The following is a 20,178-nucleotide window of genomic DNA, read 5'->3' on the forward strand; positions in this document are numbered from 1 at the left end:
TGTTGTAGCTTCTAATATGGCCCTATGTCCTGCTCTATGTCACAATCTGTTGTTTTAACGGTTGCTGAGAGATGAAGGAAATTATAACAAGTCAGAATCCCATGTTTTAGACCTATGATTTACAAATCTGACATACAGCAGCACACATTGTAGCAGCATTTCAAGCCCTCAGCCTTGGCTTGATGTTTCGAGAAAAAAATGAAGATTGCAGTATCTTGCGTTGCAATAAAATAAAACACATCAACAGTTCCAAAGTGTACAATGGTTTTATTGATCGATGATCAACTCAGGCTTACATGATTACAAGTATACAAGACATCACTGAACTGTGACCAGTGAAGACACTTCTCTTCCCAAACAACTTAATCACAAAGCCTACTGTAAGTATGGGTCATATATGCATTGAAATGAAGGCAAAATACTTCTTTAAAAACTAGATTGAGCCCATGCTTGTATATTTAGATGGATTAACGTGTTCTCATGAACGTAAATTACCCTTCCAGGCAAATTGAGTTGTTTTGCATTTTCTAAACCCAATATGGGTCCTGAAACATTATTTAGGAAAGCAGGACTCAGTGGCACTTTCTCTGCATATGCTTCTGTGAAGTTTAAAGGTTTATTACACACAATCACCTGCTCACCTTCACTGTGAGTCCACAGCATGTTACAGTCATGAAACAACAATCAGTTAATCTATGGTTATGTTTAGTCTAACCAGCTGAGGTTACATATCAGAGAGGGAGTGGGGCAGAGAGAGTGAGTGGACAAAAAGACACATCACAACACTTTGTCCTTGCTTTCATACACACACATATGGCACTCATTGAAACACACACACACACACACACACACACACACACACACACACGCACAAAAACAGGCATGTTCATGCACACAGATGGTCCTCTCGTCTCTCTGTCCCTCCCGTCATGTTGGCCAGGGTGAGTCATCATCTTGGGCACAGGTCCAGACTCGGCACTATTTGTTTCTTTACACAACTGTACAACCGTCGGGTGGCTCTGAATACAGCTCTATCATGGCACTATTATAAAACTCAGTAGATCTATAGAAATGTCATTCTCTTTGAAGTCTACTCTTAATGAAAGGTGTTTTTACAAAAGGCTGGTTTCACAACACTTAACTCAGAGACAACTGATATGAACAAGGGAAGGAAATGTGTTATTATATCTCCGCCCACCCATGCTGCTGATGTGTTCACTTTTCTTACAGAGCAGATGGAACATTGTGCACCCTTTTTGCACTCGTCTTCGGTTCAGCTCCAATGCTACTCAGCTCAGTTATGTAAAAGTAATAAACTATCTTGTCTTAAGTAAAGGAATACTTAAGTTTCCAGGTTTTACTGACTGAAATATGATGGTATCCCTACTTAGTTATATGTTTGTCCTTCCCTTCTCATGTGTGCTAGTTGTGCAAAATGTACCTTTAGGTTTCTTCAAACAGATAAGTGTTGTTTATTAACTAGACAGACTTTCATTTGAAGGTGCTTCCACATAAAAAGTTTTTGTCTTATGTTGCAGACAACAAGAAACTACTTTTCCCAATGACTGTTCCTAATCCAGCTGAGAGCTGTATACATGAAGTTAAAACGACTAACGCTGGGGGTGCTGGTAGCCTATTGTCCTCCAAGCAGGCGGCCTGGGTTTGACTCCGACCTGTGGCTCCTGTCCCGCATGTTATTCTCTACTCTTTCTCTCCAATCTTTCCCATAGACAGTAAATTTAAATGGACGAAGCCTGAGTGACGTCAGCCATCTGTTACGGCAGGGGGCTCCGGAGGCTCATCGGCTGCAGCCACCATGCTGGATATCCTGTCTCAGACTAACCTGTCAATCATGTCAGCTACGTGCCTAACTATGAATAAAACATATCTTTCATTTAATTATTTTTATGAAAGATACCAGACCTATTTCTTTGTTTAAATTAAAAAAACAAGCATAAAAAAGAATATCAGAAAATGTATTTGCTTAACTTTTAAAGAATTGTGAACCTGACACATACTGAGCAGGATGTTTTACAGTTTAAAAAAAAATGTATTTTAAATATGATATAAGAAATGACTCGCATCTAGTTTACTTGTATTTACTGCAATTATTATTTCAATACATTCTTTCAGAAAAAAGCTAATACTCTGGAAAGGACACTATATGCAGTTCACAGATGTCTCAGAATGCTTTGAGCTACTGCTACACTCAAGGCTGTGGCTCAGTGGAAGAGTCACCCCGAACTTCCAACAGATACGTCTGCATTGCGTTTCCGCTCTGGTCCGTTTCGGCTCCGTGGAACTCTATGTAAACCTTATAAACACATAAACAAATGCTCATTTTTCTGATAAGATAAATTGGAGTGTTTTATTTTGAAAAATAACCGGATGTTTTAATGCTGTATCGGTGTCTGACTTCCCATCCCACTTGATCTTTTCTGTGCTAAACTGATGCGCCGGGCTCCGGCATCCGGCAAAAATAGAAGTCCTAGCTCAGACGGAGCTGAGGCGCAGCTAAGTGGACCCAGTGGAAGCACACACATTGAATAAAGTGAAAACCTATCACCTCCGCTGCCGGAACGGAGCGGAGACGGACCGAACACGCATCTGGTGGAAGTTGGCCATCAGTCTCTCCAACTCCTGCAGCCACAGCCACCCGGGCAAGACACTGAACCCTGTATTGCTCCTGCTGCAATGCCAATGGTGTGTGAATTGAATAGTACTGATCGGCAGTTTGGCCCTTTATGTAGCAGCCTTAACCGTCAGTATGTGGGACATGTAGTGTACAACACACTTCAGTGTTCAGAACACTAGAAAAGTGCTTTACAAGCCTAACTCCATTTAAGATTTACCATCTTAACTCACGCTGACTCAAGAACCACAGAGTTCTACTTGCAGGTTGAAAACACAAGACTTGAACCCAAAAGCGATAAATACATTTGTTTCCTTGAAGCAAACCAAACAGGTTAAGTGTGAAAGCACCTCTTCCCTCGAGGGTCCAGGTTACAGTTGTGGATCAAAATTCTAACTTCAATGACACTTTGTTCCAGAGTAGCTGATGTTTTACCATTGGCCAGCAAATGGAAACACATTAAAAGAGAATGTCTGAGCTGACATTAATTCGGTCTTAAGCACATATTAAACATGAAACTGCATTTGGATATAACTACTTTGTCCCAATCTGGAATTCTTCAGTTTGGTCTTTGTCTGGAGTGCATAAAAATATGGATTTGGGGTGAGTGACATGTCACATCATGTTTGTGAAACCAGCCTCTAGACTTATCTAAACAGTTTGCAGTAGGCATCGTCAGTACTGATTTTGAATGGAGTGTTCGCAGAAAGCAGAGAGGACTGTCCAAACGTTTTGCTTCCCGCTCTGAAAACGGAGTGTAGCATCCAGTTCATCTTGGTTTGGTAGAGTGGCACAGCTATAAGGCAGCTCGTCTTATTTTGCCCCATAATGCACTGGTGAACAGGTCACTAAGAATGGCGATCTGGACAATCAGGGTCCAGGTGTTGGGAGTGTTTGTATGACATTCGAAAGCAATGCAGACAGTGAAATGGTTCAAATAGGGAGCAGAGGAGTATTACTGGTCTGAGACTGTTAATTGTTACCATTGGTAGAGTCCCTCTGACACAAACATAGATGGGAAGTTAACTGGACTCCTGCAGAGAATACTGTTTGCTTAGCATGTCCATACCTAAGGGAAAAAAAGAAAAAGATTTAGAAGATCTTACAGTAGATGAAAAATTAGGTTACCTATCCAGCAGAGTCATGTTGTGAATATGAAACATTCTGCTGAACAGAAAGGAAAGCCTGAGAAGGCCATGTCATGGGGTAAAGTCAGAATAGCTGGAAAAACAGATTTGCTTTTCTCAAAGTGCTTTTATTCTAAAAGGCTTTTATACTGGTCTTCCTAAAATGTCAGTTTAGTATCTCTGTCTCATTTGAAAATACAATGTAGCATGACATGCGGTATGAAAGTATTGATTGTCCAATTAGTATACATATATGCAGAAGCTGATGAAGAGATGATCCGTGGTACCTTAACGGTGCTGTCGACAGCTCCAGAGAAGAGGCGTCCTCTGGAAACAGCCAGAGCTGTGACACTGCCCTGGTGTCGCAGCAGGGTCTGGGTGCAGATCATGTTGTCCATGCTCCATACCTTTAAAGGAAAACACAAAGACCAAACATGCAAACTGTGTTCCCAATATAAGCAGTTCATATTTCATAAACTGTAAAAATTTCCTCAAGAAGCCTTCTATAACATACTTTTTCCAAAACTACATTAGAATCATGTGAGGGTGAATATTTCACAAGCTTCCTAGCTTAACTTGCCCTTTACCAGAAATGTTAAAGGTCACATATTATACTTCTTTTCAACAAGTTTCAAGTCTCAGAGGTCCCAAAAACATCTCGGTTAAGTTTCCTGCTAAAAATCCACTCTGATCCTGTATTTTATGATGCCTATAAACACATCTATGTCAGCCATGCTCAGAACAGGCTGTTTCTGTGTCTATATGTTTAAATGCAAGTGAGCTGTGTCTGACCACGCCCCTTTCCAGAAGGGGGTGTGTCTTACTTGTTGCTCCTTTTGTATGCACCCATGGTGGAAAAGAAGTTAAAGACTGACTGACACACTAAAAGGTCACACTGTCCATCCTCACCCTAAGTGAGCGGTCGTAGGAGGCGCTGAACACTTTGGTCTGGTCAGGGGTGGAGATGACAGCAAGAGCATAAACTGTTCCCACGTGGCCTGTCAGTGTCCGCACCTGCTCTTTAGACTCAATGTCCCACACCTGCAAAGAAGATATACCTTCAGTACTAAGATCATTATCATCATCGTTATAATATGGTGAAAAGTAAAGTAAAATGGAAAAGTAAAAAAGATGTCTTTTGTGTTCACTTCACATGTTTTTATTTGAAGCTTTCTTACATGGATGAGGTTTTCATAGGTGCCACAGACAATGTGATGGTTGGTGACAGCGATGGAGTACACACTGCCCCCACTGGTCTGCAGGACGTGAACACACTCCAAAGAACGGATGTCCCAAATCTGACAAGCAGAAAGAGATAAAGAGGTTACTGTTGCTATTGGAACTGAGCATCAGTGAAAGGGGTTGCAGGTATGTTTCTGAGATGGTCTCAATGCGGCATTAATTAAAAACCATGAAAATGTAACATCTTGCTGTCATAACTGGCCTACGAGCTTTGTCACATGGCCTTTTCCTCTCTCTCTGTCTTCTTTTATGTCTGGATTTAACAACAGGGATTCCTTGGCAGGCAGTTTAATTTAAACAAAATGCAGAAATTTCACTGACAATCACAGTTTACACACTAGTTTCTGATGCAAATTGATAAAGAAAACTTAAGATACAAATAAAATTATTGCATTAAAAAAAAAAGACATCTTTTCAATAGTCTTTTGTGTATTTCTACACTCGTGTGTAAAATTGCAGTTTTGTCTGCGTCAAACATATTTAAAAACCAAAATGTTCAAAGGGATGTTTTTGAGTAATGGCATCATTTTAACAGCAATTTTTGCAGCAAAACATTTTCTAAACGACTTCTGCGATGTGTTTTGTTGCTCTACTTCTAAGCAGCAGAAAAAAGAAGCACAGCCTTTTATATCCGTCTTTGCATCTCTCTTTCCTAAATCTTCAGTCTTCTACAGACATCCCTCATTCCCAAAACCAGTCCCTCCCTCTCTTTGCTGTCGTTTTTTTCCTCCTTTTTCTCTCTACATGCTCCCTGAGGTATTCATTAGTGACCGACCTTAGCACGCACACAAACACACAGAGACATACAGAGAGAACTTGCATTGTAGGGCAGTGAATGAAGATGGCAGTTAGACAGAGACACAAAGTCCTTTTTCACAGAGAGGAGAGAATCCAATTACTGAACACAATAAATCCCAACAGCTTTCACTGCACACTACAGAAACACACATATATACACACACATACACACACAGTTCCATCAACAAGGTTTCTGTGCTTGAACTAAAGCCCAGATTGTGGCCAGTGGTGACAACTATGGTCTGTTCATCCATTTTAAAGCTTACAAAATTCCAGTTTGTCATGTTTTTATTAACTTGAAAACATGCAGATCATTCCTATTAACTATGCAACGTTTTATTTTTGGTCACTTGGGAAACTCCTTAATGTTGGCCACCTTCCAAATTCCACTCAAATATGTCATTGATAGATAAATGTTTATTGAACACTCAACATTCTTCATACTGCTGCATCTCAAACCTGGTTGACTGAATCTGGGCAAATAAAGGCAGTTCCAGATAAATCTTCAGCTACAATGTTGAGCACATTTGTACTTGTGTGTCTGAATCACTGGGCATTTCCACCTCCACAATGCTTGCTCCTTAACTATTGGTCCCTCCATAGGTTGTGTACAATGGCACCAAGTATACTAAATCAGCTGTTGCAGTCCGCATTGTTGCAATGTGTAGTATCAGTTCTGGTGAATGCAAGGCAGGCAATGGCGTAAGCTTAGGAATTAAGAATGAAGACATAGATCAGACTTCCCTTATTTTTTCTACACTTGTCAAACTTCCAATTTGGTTCAACACTTCTGAGGTTAAAAGTGATGTCAGTGGCAAATGCAACACTTCAAATCTTATATATAAAAGTTTGGTATAATACAAAAGTAGACAGAGCACCCTCTTACTCGTGGCTAAGGATGTCAAAGGTAAAAAAACAACCTCCTTCACACTTTCTTTGTAGAGTGGCTCTTATTCAACAGCCACAAGCAAAAAAACTTCAGCATGTTAAGAAATCATATTTAAGATTCCATGATTGGACAGCGGGACATACATTTAAACAGTATGTGTTTAATCTCCATAACCCTTCACCTACCTTGATGGTCTGATAAGAGCCGCTGTACAGGTGATTCTGGGAGGCCACCAGTGCTCTAACCCAATGATTCAGACCAGTCAGCTCCTTCTTCAGCTTCAGCTCTGTACCCACTATGTCCCACACCTACACACACAGAGAAAGATAAGGTTTACAGTGATGATTATGACTGTTACTGAGAGAATAGAGTACAAATTATAAAATAGATTTGTTTAAAAAACAATATTATTGACATTGCTTCTATCAATGAAAGTGTATATAGCAAAACATTTTATGAGAAGTTGTTTTCAAGACTTTAATAGTGCTTTCAAGGTCCTTATAGCTACTCAACTATCACCCACAGACAAACACTGTGTATAAAACAGAGCTGGGGCGAGAGAACACTGTACTGCATGATGTCACTGAGCTGAAATAGGGAGGAGCTGGAAGGCAGAGGAGGTGGAGGAGTCCGAGTGGAGTTGAGTAAGAAAGGAAAGTCCCTTTGTGAGAGGATTGACATCACACTCATACACACACAGCCCTACAAACATTCCTTTCCTTTTTCTCGCGCTCTCACTTGTAACCATGGGAACAACAAAAAAAAAAGGCCACAGACAGTGCTCCTTACTTAACTGTCTACTTCTCACTGAGCCATATCTTAAGCTATATTCTTAAAAAGATTTCCTGGAAATTATTGGACAGAAAATTTCAGATTTTAATTCCTCTGAAATCTCACGGCAAGAGATCGATGTCGGCAATGAAGATTAAAAAAGGAAGATAATTTTTTAAACCATAACTAAGGAGTCAAACAAGTCCTCTCTGGAGAAAATGTATTGCTTTCAGCCGGACTGTTGGGATCTGCTGTTCCAGGGTTTACGACTGGCCCAATTGTGACCTTGAAATGTATTGTGCCATAATACCTAGAAACCCATACGTAGGACAATTCTTTCACTGACGTTATTTGTTTTTATGGTGTAAAATTGTAACGCTATGCTGATGATGTAAAGTTATACATGCTAAAATGTACCTAGTAAATTGTATACATTAAATGAACTTGAGCTTGTTAGCACTTTTCTTGTCTACATCGGCTGCACCCACTGGATTACTCAAATCGCTTTTACACTGCACACAAACACACAAAGGGAATATGGACTGTTCACAACTGTACCTTAATGGCCTTGAGGGAGCCGCTGAACAACATGTTGTGAGAGGAGACCAGTGTGCATACAGGGTTGTCATGGGCACGGATGGTATTGACTTTCTGCAGGGTCTGGATGTCCCACACCTACGCAAAATCCACAGCAGCAACACACATTTTGTCACTTAAATAGAACATTTCTAGGTTATGCAAATTGGACTTAAAAAGAAGAAGGATGGAATAAGGTGTACTTACAATGATGGTGCAGTCTGCAGAGCCACTGTAGAGCCTATTTCTGTGGGGACAAAAAAGGTACCACTGAGTCCTGCTTTGGACATGAGGACTGTCACCCCCATGTGACATTTACCTAATGATCCAAGTGTGTGTGCATGTGTTGTTAATATGCATGTGTACATTTTCTTACCCCTGGATACAGAGAGCCAGAACAATGCCATCATGACCTTCAAGGGTTTTCTGACACTTGTAGGTGGTGCATGTGTCCCAAACCTGGGGAGGGTGAGAAGAGATGGAATGAAAAACCTCTTAAAGGCAAAACAAAATATCTCAGTCTTAAAAAACCTAAATGAATATTTGTGTATCGTTTGACCTCGACCGCAAGTTTTTCCCCCCACTTGTCTTTGTCCACTGAAGGTATTTTTTAACACTTCAGTAACTGTATAAGCCTCAAAATGAATCTATGATACAAGATTTCAAATGTTTTGTTGAAGTTATCCCAACATCTCTGTAAGTAAGTGGGTGTAAGATGCATTTAGGTCAGAAATTACCCAGAAACAAGACTAAAAAAGGGTTGGTGGTACTCTAGAGAAGTTGAAATGCAGGAGTCAAGTTTGACTAAAACATCCATGACCATTACAGGTCATTGATATTACCTTGATAGTCTTATCTGAGGATCCAGAAAAAAGCAGGTCTCCAGTAGAGTAGACACACAGACACCAAACGGGACCCTGGTGGCCAACAAATGTCCCCTTGCATTTGAAGATCTGCTGGGGGTCATATGCTGTACAAAGTCACAGAGAGGGGTGAGAATAGATGTGATTTTAATTGAAAGTAAGAGCAGTTTTTAAATCGGAAGAACTAAAATGAGAAACCCTTAACCATTAAAAATCTTGCAGCAAACCTCAGAAAGGATTGTTCAAATAGTTCTCTTCCCTGAGGGAGGGGGGGAAGTTAAAATAGAAAAAGATGATTTTGAATAAAGGATAGAAAGGCAGCTACTTACAGCCCAGGATTCCCATGTTAAGCCTGGCATTGATGTGGGACAGTTCATCCTGCAGGGATACAGACAACTGATTAGAGGGATGTATTTCTACTTCAATGTAGATGATCATCGAATAAAAGATACACTTAAGTTTTATTTTTGTAATTTTTTAAAGGCCTCTTTTTAGGATCAAACACACTTACATTAAGCATGGAGGCATCCCTGCGGAATTCCATCAGGTCCTCGCTCAGTTTGCTCTGATTCTCATCCAACACATCTAAAACACACAGAGGCACAGTGACTTTAAGAAAAAAGTTAAAAAAATAAAAAATAAAAAATAAATACTTGCTCAAGACGTATAGCCAATTAAGATCATGAAATGTTTGGAGCTCTTTTGTAACTTATATGCAGTACAAGCGAATAGTCTGTTGTTCTACAGGGACACAGAGTTTGAAAAAATGAAAGCACAGCGTCTCAGAAAAATGAAAGTTTTGAAGCTGCATTGAGCTCCACCACAGAGACAAAGAAAGCAACTGCCACAACAGCAGGCGTTAATCGTACTATCTACATCTGACTACAGTTGCACATTAGTTTTAAAATCTGAAAATGTCCATTTAAACTCTTTGTAAGTTGTGGTACCTGATTAAAACAGACTATTCATTCAAATGCATTTAGTGGTATGTCTTCTTGTGTTGATGTAAGACCCAAGGCTTGGCCTATCTTAAATGAGAATACATTTATATCTAATTGCATCATGGGAATTATAGGATCCACATATGAAACTTGATCCGTTTGAGGTACTCACTGACTTTAAGTAGTCAAGAGTATTTTTAATTTAGCCAAGGAACTTCTGTCTCTGCTGTAACTCACCAAATTTGAGCTCCAGGTTCTTCTCAAGCTGATCTAACTTCTCTGAAAGTTTGCCCAACATGGAGCGCAGGAAAGCAATGTCTTGATCCTTCTGGGCCAGAGTCAACTGCATCTCATGGAACCTAAGCAGGGTCAAAGGTCAGAGGTTACATACAGACTGAAAAGAAACAATGATGAACTTATTATATTTAATAAGTATGACATGTCCTTAGATTGTGCTGTATGCTGAATACCTGGTAAACAGACAGAAGCAATCAATCCCACATACATTTAAATATTTGAGTACTTGGGTAATCAGCGAAGATCTGTAATGCTTACCTGTCATCAGTCTGCTGCAGAAACTCCTTTAGACCCTCAAATTTACACACCTCAAGGTGTGTTTCATATGTGTCCTGGTTACCAATGAATGTACAACTGGTGGCGAGGGGGGAGAAGAGAGGCAGATTGTTGGAAGGCAGACGAATGTTTTATATGTGAGTATAACAGAGACTGATGAGAGAAAATAATATAGACACAACAATAAATGCTCAAACAAAATGCAATGATCAAGATAAGCTATTATCTCTCTTTTTTTCTGATATTTTGTAAGAGTTATTTGAGAGGGTGAACGGGAGTATTTGCTGATATGTGTGTTTTTTTTGTATTTACCCGTATTTTGAGTGTGGACATTTGATGTGTTCACATTCTTTAAGGTGAGCCTCAAGGTTCATAGTGAGCAGTGGGGGGCAGGAGGGGTTGTTGGGGCAGCGGACCGGCCTGTAGTCACAGCTGTCCTCATGTTCTCTGAAAGAAATAAAAAATACAAGGGAAAAGGTCAGGTCAAGCTCTGCAACAAGTTGCTGCTGAGTATGATATACAACACAAAGGCAGTATGGCAGTGGAGATAAAACATCAAATACAATCCCCCTGTAGTCCTTACTTGCGTATGGACAGTTTGATGGTGAATGGGCATCCGAGGGGGTCCACCTCAAATGCTCCAGGTTTACCGGCCACTGTGGAGGTGGAGGATGCAGCCCCATTTGTGCTGCAAGCTGTGGCCCTGCAGCCATATTTACAGTGAACGAACAGCTCTCCGATCTGCTCTGCTACGGCAATATTGTTTACTACAACCGTTAGCTTAGCTGCATCCACGGGGCACTTGTCTGTGAGGAGAGAAGAAGTGATCATAAGAATATAACTCAGGGAATGTTCTACTACAGCTTTAGTTCAGGCTAACTGAAATAAAATATAGCCAATGTTGAGGATATTTTTACCACACACTTAAAGTCTCACCTGAAGTCAAGGCACATCGTCTGCAGAAGGTGTGCTGAGGGAGGAAGAAAAAGCCCAAATGTCTTTGTTATTGTTAATGCGCCGTAATACATTTTAACTGATCATTCCTCGACTCACCTAAAAGTAAAGAAATCAAGTGGATTTTCTACTACAGTGTGTACAGTGAGTTTGTCTCCATATTATATCATCTTAGTCGTTTCATGCAGATTCTGCTAAGCAAATATACCTGGACCAGTAAGAAAGAGTTAAAGTTTTGCCTTTATTTTCTTTAAATTTACATACTTTATTGAAAGTATGCAAGTGTAAAATTCTGGTTTTACACTCATACACTCTGTTATTGAGAGACCTGATTGTAACTGCCGCTCATGTTTAGTTTTATTTTGTCCAACCTTTTATTCTTGTAATTCCGTTCTGCAGTCATTGAGGCGGAACTAATTATTATTGATCGTTCCGCACGTGGCTTTTTTGCCGACGCACCTTGACAGACGTGACACAGGATGAAGAGCGGAATAAAACTTAAGAAGTTAACACACATAAAAGGATAAACTTAAGGAGAGTAAAGAAGAAGAGCTGTCCGGCATTAGCCCCTCTTAGATAATAAGCAGCCTACGAGGTATGTGTGAGTTTTATTGCTTTGTTTATGTATGTAAATTAGCGATGACACGCGGGAATTGTTATGCTAATTAGCTGGTATGTAAGTGTGTTATCTAAATGTAAACTCTTTGATTTCCTCTCTCCTTTCTCAATCTCAGTTCTCACAGGTTGGTCTGGAGGACTAAATAAACCTTGTATTTTAATCAAGACCTCGTGATTCGTGTTGTTATCTGAGGGAGCTACACTGATTCTAACACATATACACATGTCCCGAATTACACACTTTCCAAAATCCAGTAAATAAATGCACATCCAATTTCAGCCTTGTTTTGTATGAGTTACATCCCAGAGCTGTAGACAGAAACAACACAGTGTATGTAACTTTGTTAAATTATCCATTAAGCCCCCCAAAAAACTGTTTAATGCTATTGTGGAAAAACACTGATTAAAACTGTAATAGAAACAAGATTGCACTTTTTACTTCTTAGTGTCCTTATAATGTTGTATGATGGCTGCTTTTATGTTTTTTTACTGCTGACTCCTAAACAAATTGCCTTCCCACAGGGACAATAAAGACAACCTTGACCTTGACCTAAATAGGCCTACAAACATCCTTCAAACATTTACTTGTGTGTTTTTGTTTTTTCATAGGATGAAAAGTAAAAACCAACATCCTGAAAAAGCCCTGCAGTGCCTAGAAAAATGTCATGATCTATGATGAAAAGTTGTTTTGAAAAAAAAACTTCTTTTTTTTTCGGCAAAGGCGTTTTTGCCAACTGCAATTTATGAACTGCTTGGGGTGCATCAACACATTTCAAGAAAAATAATGGAGCTGTTAATACACTAACTGTTAATTATGTTTACAGAAAAGGTAGACAGATTTTAATTACAGCCAATCCTAGCACATGCAAAGAGAATGAGGCAGATGGACAGATGGAAGAAAGGAAACTCACTCCACACGTGGTGATGACTGGGTCCTTGAAGACGTTACAGCACAACTGGCAGCAAAGTTTTACTGACGGCTGCTCAGCAAACACCTGGGGCTCCTGCACAGAAACACACACACGCTTGATAATTTTACACTTTGTACTGTGGTTTCTTTTCTTTTTTTTTTCAAAAGCTGACCTTTTATGTGTCAGAATGACATATTGTGTATATGTATCTTACTGTGTCCTCCTCCTCTTCATGCAGAGAGAAAGTAGAGCGCAAAGACATGTTGGACTCAGAATGGAGAGATCTGACTGAGATGGCTGAATCTGACCTCCGAGGTGTACCGATAGGAGGCTGATGGGGTGGTGGGAAGAAGCAGTGGAAAGATGAGGTTATAACCTTTTCATACATTTTAGAAAAAACTTTTTAATTTAAAAAAAAAAAAAGATTTAAGACAGTACCATTCCATCGTCATCATCCCGGGGAGAGTAGGTTAGAGTGCTGGAGGAGGAAGGAGTTCTTCTATGCTGCTTGTAGTTGCTGGATCCTTCAGCTGTAAGCATAAGAAGGTATATTCAGAAACTATGTGCAAAAAAAAAGAGAAAGGGTATTAAAGAAAGAAAAGCTTTGAGGGGAAGATTAACTGTGTATCACCTTTAGTTCCAGCAGCCACGGCTGAGAAGGTAGGGCCAAATGAGGCCTCCATCCTGCTCTACATTGTATAAAAGATAAGGAGGATGGGAAAGAGATTTTTTTTTTTAAACAAAAGGAGTACTAATAACAACAATATGTCACACAAAACCAGTATATAGTCCATGTCGCATTAGTGTCTTACCCAGCTGGCGTTGGGTGAGGAGTGTAGGGGAAGTTGGTGATGGCTGTTCTTGTGGCTGTTTTTTTCTGTTGGATTTGGCCAATTGTAGGGATGTTTCTCACCACTGATGGTAACCAAAAGGACACACAAATGCAGGATGTGCACTACCAGCCAGCTGGATTTCTAAGCCTGGAAAGAGGAAAAGAGGACAAGGAGGAAAGAGTTAAGGAGAAATTTAGTGAGTTGTGATACATTTTTAAAATGTAATAACAAGTCACACAGTCCTGTTAACGGCATTGATTTCACTCCAAAATAAAACTAAGTAGAAACTAAAAATTGTACTGGTGATACATGCATAGAATAGGAAGATAGTTGTTAACCATATTGTTGCTCTGTTCTGAAATTCTTTGACTTTATTTGATTTTACTTCGGCAGCTCTACATCCAACAATTTATCAGTTAGCTTCCAGGCAGTCCAGCCTCCTCCAGTGCTCCAGGGTCTAATGTGAAGGCAAGACTGCACTAAGACAACATTATATGAATCATGATCTGAGATTCAAGTTCAATTACATCTTTTAATATTAAAAAGATGCTTATTGATTCATTATGGTTCACTAGAGACACAAGTACAAATAAAACTGCTGATGTAAATGTTTATTGTGATGTAGAGTCATCTTTCATGCTTGATATCAAGTGAAATTAAATATGTTAGAGGCATCCTTATACAACCTGGCTTCCCTTTATCACCACACTATTGTTCGTATAGATGGATAAGAATTTTCTTACAGCTGTGATTCTGAAGTTTTCTGATTAAAATCAGGATAATGCTGACATAGTTTTGTTTGTGATTTTACAGAGAATTAAAAGAAAGGCACATCCACACTTGGCGACAAGGGTTCAGTACACCTTAAAGGCAGTAAAATAAGAAAACATGCATCAGGGGAGTCATTTATGTTTTTAAATACATGTTTGACCTTCTTTATAGTCTTCAGGCACAGCAACATATTCAAACCACATGATTCTGCTTTGGTTTTTACAGCAAAAAGATGTATTGTATTCTTGTGTTGTTCTTTATTGACAAAGTTGGAGAAACTTTAAGAGTTGCAGTGTTTCCTCTAGGTTTACAGCTTTGGGACGACACAAACACTTGAAGGAATCTTGGTGTTCATGCGTTACTTTAATGACAGCTGTCCTTTTCTATCGGAAAGGTATCCTAAATGACTTCTTTCCCTGATTTCCGAATCTATCCACTATCCTATCTCTACAATAAAAGGCACAAAAAGCCCCCCAAAAAAATCTAGGCGGGCCACCCCCCTAATATAATGGTAGGGAAAACACAGAGTTGCTCAGTCATAGTGAGTCAATACAGGGACACAGAGTTCAGTCGGTCAGTAAGTCACCCGTTATAAACTGGATATCGTCACCTTTCTAAAATAATGGCCTAAGACATCTTTTCAAGTTTTTCAGAAAACACAAAAAACTAAACCAAATATTGAATATAAGATATCAATTATTTTTTTCACTCAAAAAGGTTATTACAATAGATGGCTATTGACACACTTTCTGTCAATTATGTAACATAAGAGTAATAAATGACTTTTTTTTAACATGCCTTTGTGACTTTTTAAACATTTTAAACATTTAACTCTGTCAACAATAAAGCATAGCTAACAAACTAACTAAACATACTGTAATGCTGAGGAGGGGGGACGAGCCCTGAATCATGGAAATAACCTCTGTGATAGAGAGGCAGGCTGTCGTTCTTCTTGAAGCAGCTTCTTGAAAAGCTTGTTAAATTGCCTAAGTCAAACTGAATTTTGACTTAGGCAAAATAAGTCACACTCAAATTGGTCACACTCTTGACATAGGCCATTATACTACGGGGGAAAATCGCATGATCTGTTTTACTGAGGATGTGGGCGACTTCACCAGAAGTGGCAAGCATCATGAGATGATTTATGCAACAAACAAACAAACAAAAAGAAGTCAAAAAATGACGTAGGCCATTATTTTAGGAAGGTGACGATATGTTCATTAGTAGGGGGCAAAAGACACACAAAATAGCTTTGCTGTGATGAAGAATGGAAAAATACACGATAATGCATGGGTGCTTTCTTACTAATATTGAAGTTAGTAACCCCCTCTTTTGGGATACACACTGCTGAGATAGAAAGGGAAGACGCACAACAGCTGACAGAAGGCAAAACTGATCCAATGCCTTTTCAACAACTAAATAACGAAACCTGTATATATATGTTTTTTTTTTTTCAAGAGCAGGATTTGCAAACCCTCAAAAAAAAAACACACACGGTGCACAGCTGCCAAGCACTGAGGCAGAGAGCAGCTCACAGACAAAAGAGAAAGACAAGTGAAGCGAACAATTAGAAACTGATGTAAACAGAAAGGTATGCAGACTGTCAGCTCACATGGTACCAGGACCCCCCTAATCCTCCACATCCAGAGTCACTGTCTCTTTTCACAAACCAGGAGATTCCCGTAAAGGGGGCGGAACACACACACGCACACGCACACACACACACACACACACACATTAACACACACACACACACACACACACACACACCACGGACTAAAGTTGAATACTGACTGTTTCTAGCTACATTTCTAAATACCGTATATGCAGAGCTGACAGTTCTATGTATGTTGGCTACTATAAACGACAGCCCGTAGTGCCGCTCCTCAGCAGCTGTCGCCTTGTTATGCTCCGTTAAAATTGTAAAAAAAAAAAAAAAAATGCTAGCTAAGTTTGCTAGCTTAAGTTAGCTAATGTTACATTTCCTATTAGCAATCACTGCTGTAAGCGGTCTTTGACAAACGCTGCCGACGACCGACGTAAAACATCCCCCCCACGCTATTGTGTAGATAGCAAAGCAACTATTTAAACAAAAGGCTTGGGTTTAGTTGTGCTCTTACCATTATTCTTCATTTAACAGCGAAGCTCCAAGTCTGCAGACGAATTCCTAAATCTTCCTCTCTCTCTCTCTCTCTCCCCTCCTCTCTCCGCTTCGAATACACACATCGCAAAAACGCCGCAGTGCATCCTGGGATACGCAGTTTAAACAAGCAGTGGCGCTGCGGGTTAAGGAGCGTGCTCAGCTCCGCCGCAGCACTACGCTTCCAACAATCCACTTCGCCGAGCTGCCATTGGACTCGGCGCTGTCAGTAAATTCCTCAAGCCAACTGCGAAACGCTTCAGCCTCAATTACAGCCTCTTTCCCTCCTTGAAACATGCCGTATTGGTTCTTTGAGAGACCGAACCATTATGCGACAACTGCCGTCACGTTTTACGGTGAAGGCACGTGCACGATGGTGTGATGTTGAGACACATTTTTCCAACAACATTAACCAAAAAAAAAAAAATAAGTAAAACACTGAGGTGGGCTTATGGAGCTATTATTTACAATCTGTGGTGGCTACGTTAATGCATTGAATATATTATATTACCAGGCAGAAAAGTAAATCATTTCTGATACTAGTTACTGCGATGACATGATTATATGGCAATAATTGTTACAGTATAAATGGCAAAAATAACATCATGGGGCATAGGCTATCTTTTTTTTATATATATAGCTTATAGGCCTACATAGAAAAAAAACTGAGGATAATATTACCTTTGTTGCCACTTCCACAGTATACACTGAACAAACTGCAGTATTCCCCATTATAGGACACTGCATTGTGATATACACCTGATCATCATGCTGAATTGCAGATTGTATATAAAAAGATACGAAGGGGATCGAGTTTGAATTTAGTTATTATTTGTTAGTGCACAGACATATGGACATTCAGTCACGATGATAGTTTGAGTTCCCTGTATGTTGATAAGTTTGTAGGCTATATGTAATATTTGATGCTGTCTAAAGTACAACTTTGGTGATAGCCAGTTCCTCCATGAATGCTGCTTTCTGGATTGTGTTACAAACAGGCCTATTAGGCCTACTTCTTTCTTTTTTTTTAATAAACTGTTAGCCACAGTTCTAGCGAATGATGTCTTAGCAGTGCAATCAAATAAAGACTAAAAGTGATCTCCTTGGGATGGTAAATCTCCTTTTTTAAATGACAGTACATTTTTGTTTTGCAGAGATTCATTTAAGTAATCATGTCTGCAACAGATAGACTACTGGCAAATGGCAGTCTATTGGTATATAGTGAAACAACTCTAATAGTCCTATTAGAGATAAAATATAAAACAGAATTATTTCATAATCTCAACTCATTCCAATTTACTAATTTTGCTTCTCATACGAACACACAGTTTGAGCTTTGACAGTTTTACTCCCAACACTAAAAATAATAGGCTACACTTTTTGTTTTGGTGACAGTTTTCTATCTTTACTTCTTGCATAAGTAGCAAGGGTCTTATCTTATTGTTTTTTAGTATAACTCCAGTGATATCTAGATAATTTAATGCACTTCATGCACTTGGCAAATTAAGTCATTTTGTTATTGGCTCTGATTTATCACCCCGTTTTGTCGAGAAAGCGGCAGTAAGTCAATTCATAAATGTTGTATGTTGTGGGTTAAATAGTCCCTCAAGTAATTTAGAGATTGGAGGGAATATATTCAAAGTCTGAGAATGCCTGAACATTTGGTGAAAGTTAACAATAAAATGCTTTTCTTTTTTTAAACAGAGGTGAATTGTAACTTAAAACCTTTACTCCAGTTATGTATCAAAAATAATCTAAAAAATAAAATATTTCGCGATTTTTAAGTTTAGTTTTTTATTACCTAGGCCTACTTAAGGATATATGTTTTCTGATGGGTGAGGTATAATGCACTTCTTTATAACTAACTATGAATTCATACAAAGCTAATAGTATAATAGTTAAACACGCTCTTTTTCTACACAATAAGTACTTTGAATTGTCACGCTTTCATTTTATTGAGTTAGTAATACTGTTTTAATGCTACCCTGTTTTCACCAGAAGAGGGCACTGTTTATCTAAATGTAGGCTGAACATTAGAGAAGAACCTCTCTATTGGCTGTATCTCTTTTTTTTTAAGTGTGAAAAAGAAACACAGTTAAAGTTATAGACACTATCCGTTATCACAACCAAAAGATAAAGCCACATTGACATTTGGAGGGACATCAATTCAACATGTAACGGGAGGCACAGGTGGTCATGATTAATAATAACCTTTGCTGAATTTCATTAAGCTGTACAATTTGTGGCTCACAACATTCATGTTGGTCTTGGTACTCAGCTTTGAGTTGCTGTTGGCTTATCACAATGAATACAATATCTTGGATATTTTTATGTAAGGAATTGTGATCACTTTAAAAACGATTATCTCTGAGTGACCAAATCTGTACGCTAAAGAATGTGTATAAATGGTATTTTAACAAATTTTACAAAGCTGCACGGTTTTAATATAATGGTAATTAATACTATATAGCCACATATATAAACAGCTGTGTTTAAAAAGAAACAAGCATTAATGATGAAAACGCCTTTCTTTTACTTGCTTCCAAAACAAATTAACAAAGTAAAGATCTTTACATGTGTTCCTCTTTTGACCACAGGGGGCACTAGATTTGACACAAAATGGAAGTTCCTCACAACTGCTTTACAGTAAATGACATTGTATATTAGTTTTTGTTTATTTTCCAGTAACATTTGTCCATTAAGTATCAAAGCATTGGTCTTAAAAAAACGGGGCATATAATCTAAAAACATGCCTGCAGGATCAACAGAAAAACCCACCACTGTTCATCCTGACATCAGTTTGGTGAGATGTTGTGAAGGGAAGCGAGATAATGAAGAAGCCCCACAAAAGGGGCCGATGCGTGCAGCCCTGCAGTCTGGAAACAGTAGGTGCAAGTCTGGAAACAGTAGGTGCATGTGAAAGATGCCCACATGAGAGGGAGGAGGCTGTAAATAGAAAGAGCAGGGCTGAATGCAGCTATGAATAGGAGACATTTTCAATGCAGCTTTGTTGATGTGCAGCAATATTCACACACACACACACACACACACACACACACACACACACGCACATCCACACACACACACACACACACACACACACACACACGCACATCCACACACACACACACACACACACACACACACACACACACACACACACAGTAGCAAAGTGTCAGACCATATTTGCACTACACACATTGTTTTGCAAAACAACAAACACATTGCTCCACACATTTCATTAAGACACATCATTCAAAATGGAAAGCCTGTGTGTGTGTTTAAATTGCAAAACACTGCCACTGAAACATCACACTCTGAACTCTGAATGCACATGCAGAGACACATGTGGCCAATCAGATCACACAATGAATCAGAGCTTGCACACAGGAGTCATGTAACATGTATGTAACATGGCTTCTTAAAGCTAAAACATACATGAACGCTTTTGATGCTTGTGTTTTGAATTGATCATATCACTGTTTATTTGATGCTCTAAGACATCATTCACAGCGTGTATTGTTTTGGTAGAAGGGATG

At 39.2% G+C, this 20,178-nt stretch overlaps 1 protein-coding gene across 1 annotated transcript; it reads right to left on the minus strand.

The window, feature by feature from the left end:
* Nucleotides 1–252: 252 nt before the first annotated feature.
* traf7 (TNF receptor-associated factor 7) lies at nt 253–16,777 on the minus strand. Its single transcript, XM_020655084.3, has 22 exons — nt 16,620–16,777; nt 13,708–13,875; nt 13,527–13,584; nt 13,334–13,425; nt 13,110–13,226; nt 12,896–12,988; nt 11,349–11,382; nt 10,996–11,218; nt 10,725–10,859; nt 10,395–10,490; nt 10,077–10,198; nt 9,410–9,483; nt 9,228–9,276; nt 8,878–9,005; nt 8,412–8,494; nt 8,243–8,282; nt 8,018–8,134; nt 6,874–6,996; nt 4,938–5,057; nt 4,669–4,800; nt 4,047–4,166; nt 253–3,701 (listed from the first exon to the last, which is right to left on the minus strand). Exons 3-22 carry the CDS (start codon nt 13,576–13,578, stop codon nt 3,687–3,689), a joined length of 1,965 nt encoding a protein of 654 aa, XP_020510740.1. The 5' UTR covers nt 13,579–13,584; nt 13,708–13,875; nt 16,620–16,777; the 3' UTR covers nt 253–3,686.
* Between the last annotated feature and the right edge of the window lie 3,401 nt (nt 16,778–20,178).

The sequence above is a fragment of the Labrus bergylta genome, chromosome 16 (genome assembly GCF_963930695.1).
Source record: "Labrus bergylta chromosome 16, fLabBer1.1, whole genome shotgun sequence".
In the NCBI taxonomy this organism is placed as follows: domain Eukaryota; kingdom Metazoa; phylum Chordata; class Actinopteri; order Labriformes; family Labridae; genus Labrus; species Labrus bergylta.